We start from the raw sequence: 1,190 nt of genomic DNA on the forward strand, positions 1-1,190 counted from the left end.
GCAACGCCTAAAGCATGTAACTGAATTCACTTTGCTCACCAAGGACACAGTTGAAGGGGGAGGGGGGAAGAATAACTCGCACGTTTTAACCACAAGCATTTTTTTTTTTTTTAAAGACGATTGGAGAGGATATTTCAAACTATGACGCGATATGGGCACAAAGGGCTTAGCACAAGAGGAACACAAACAAAGATGAATTTAAAAACTGCACATGATTATTTAGCTATCATTAGCATTCAAAAACACTATACACAATTGTACATTTGTTTTACAAAATGAGGTGATTTTTTTTAGAAGAGACCCTTGCTTTTCTTCAGGTTCTTCTGCTTCCAGTTTGGCAAGGCGTTGAACTCCACCCGACTCATCTCCAGGAGTTTCTGGACAACAAATCGCGAGAGGAATGTTACAAGCTTGTTCTGGACTCCATCCAAAGTCAGCCCCGCCACCACCCCCCTTACCTTGAAGTCCTGGTCGGAGAGATAATCCTCCAGTCGGAGAGGGTCCACTCCGTCGGGCAGGGGCGACCCGGTGAGCTCCTCGAGAGAGTACCGGAGCTTACTGAGCTTGGACAGCTCCTCCTTGACTAAGGTCACTTTGTTTTTGGAGCCCTCGGTCTGAACAAACGAAAGAGAGGGGAAAAAAACAAAAAAGCATGTGAGGCAAGCGTGGAAAGTGGCAATGACGGCCAAGAAACGATTCTTCACCTTGGAGCCAACGCTGGGGTCCGTTTGCCAGTAAGGGAAGATATTGGTAAAGGTGAGAGGCTCGCAGCCCGCCGTGACCAGATACGCCTGCGGGGGGCGCCGAGAGCTCTTTTCTACAAGCGCAAGCGGGGAAGTGTCAGAATAATTGCAGCTGGACGGACGGACACACGTACGTACGGCGATGTCAAGACGGCCGACCTTGGCAGTACTGCAGCGCCGTTTCCATGGCGCACTTCCTCTCGTTGTCCCAGCGCATCTTTGCCGAGCCCGTGCAGCGCTCCTCCTCGGGCTGCCAGCCCTGCCACAGGTACACCTCCATGCGGTTGTCCAGCAGGAAGAGAGCTGGCGCGGGCGACAGCGACGATGAGCAAAAGGCGAGGAGCGGCGTGCGGACGGACGGCGGGCGGGCCTTACCGGGCTGCTGTGCCGAGTAGAGGTTCTCCTGCAGGAAGGGCATGGCCGCGACGCCCTCCGTCACCCTGGCCG

The 1,190-nt window shown here is 53.4% G+C and overlaps 1 protein-coding gene across 4 annotated transcripts in view; it reads right to left on the minus strand.

Moving 5' to 3' along the window:
* Window positions 1–284: 284 nt before the first annotated feature.
* LOC109523890 (supervillin-like) overlaps window positions 285–1,190 on the minus strand; it is a 24,999-nt gene continuing 24,093 nt past the window's right edge. For 3 of the 4 annotated variants that reach the window (XM_019883341.1, XM_019883340.1, XM_019883342.1), the window contains 5 exons: window positions 1,119–1,182; window positions 903–1,046; window positions 705–817; window positions 459–614; window positions 285–377 (listed from right to left, as the gene is read on the minus strand). In XM_019883341.1, coding sequence (XP_019738900.1) covers window positions 291–377; window positions 459–614; window positions 705–817; window positions 903–1,046; window positions 1,119–1,182 — 564 coding nt within the window. In that variant the 3' untranslated portion in view covers window positions 285–290. The remainder of the gene's footprint in view (window positions 378–458; window positions 615–704; window positions 818–902; window positions 1,047–1,118; window positions 1,183–1,190) is intronic. The other variant, XM_019883343.1, reaches the window with a different exon arrangement.

Source organism: Hippocampus comes, unplaced genomic scaffold (genome assembly GCF_001891065.2).
Source record: "Hippocampus comes isolate QL1 unplaced genomic scaffold, H_comes_QL1_v1.1 scaffold367, whole genome shotgun sequence".
NCBI lineage: Eukaryota > Metazoa > Chordata > Actinopteri > Syngnathiformes > Syngnathidae > Hippocampus > Hippocampus comes.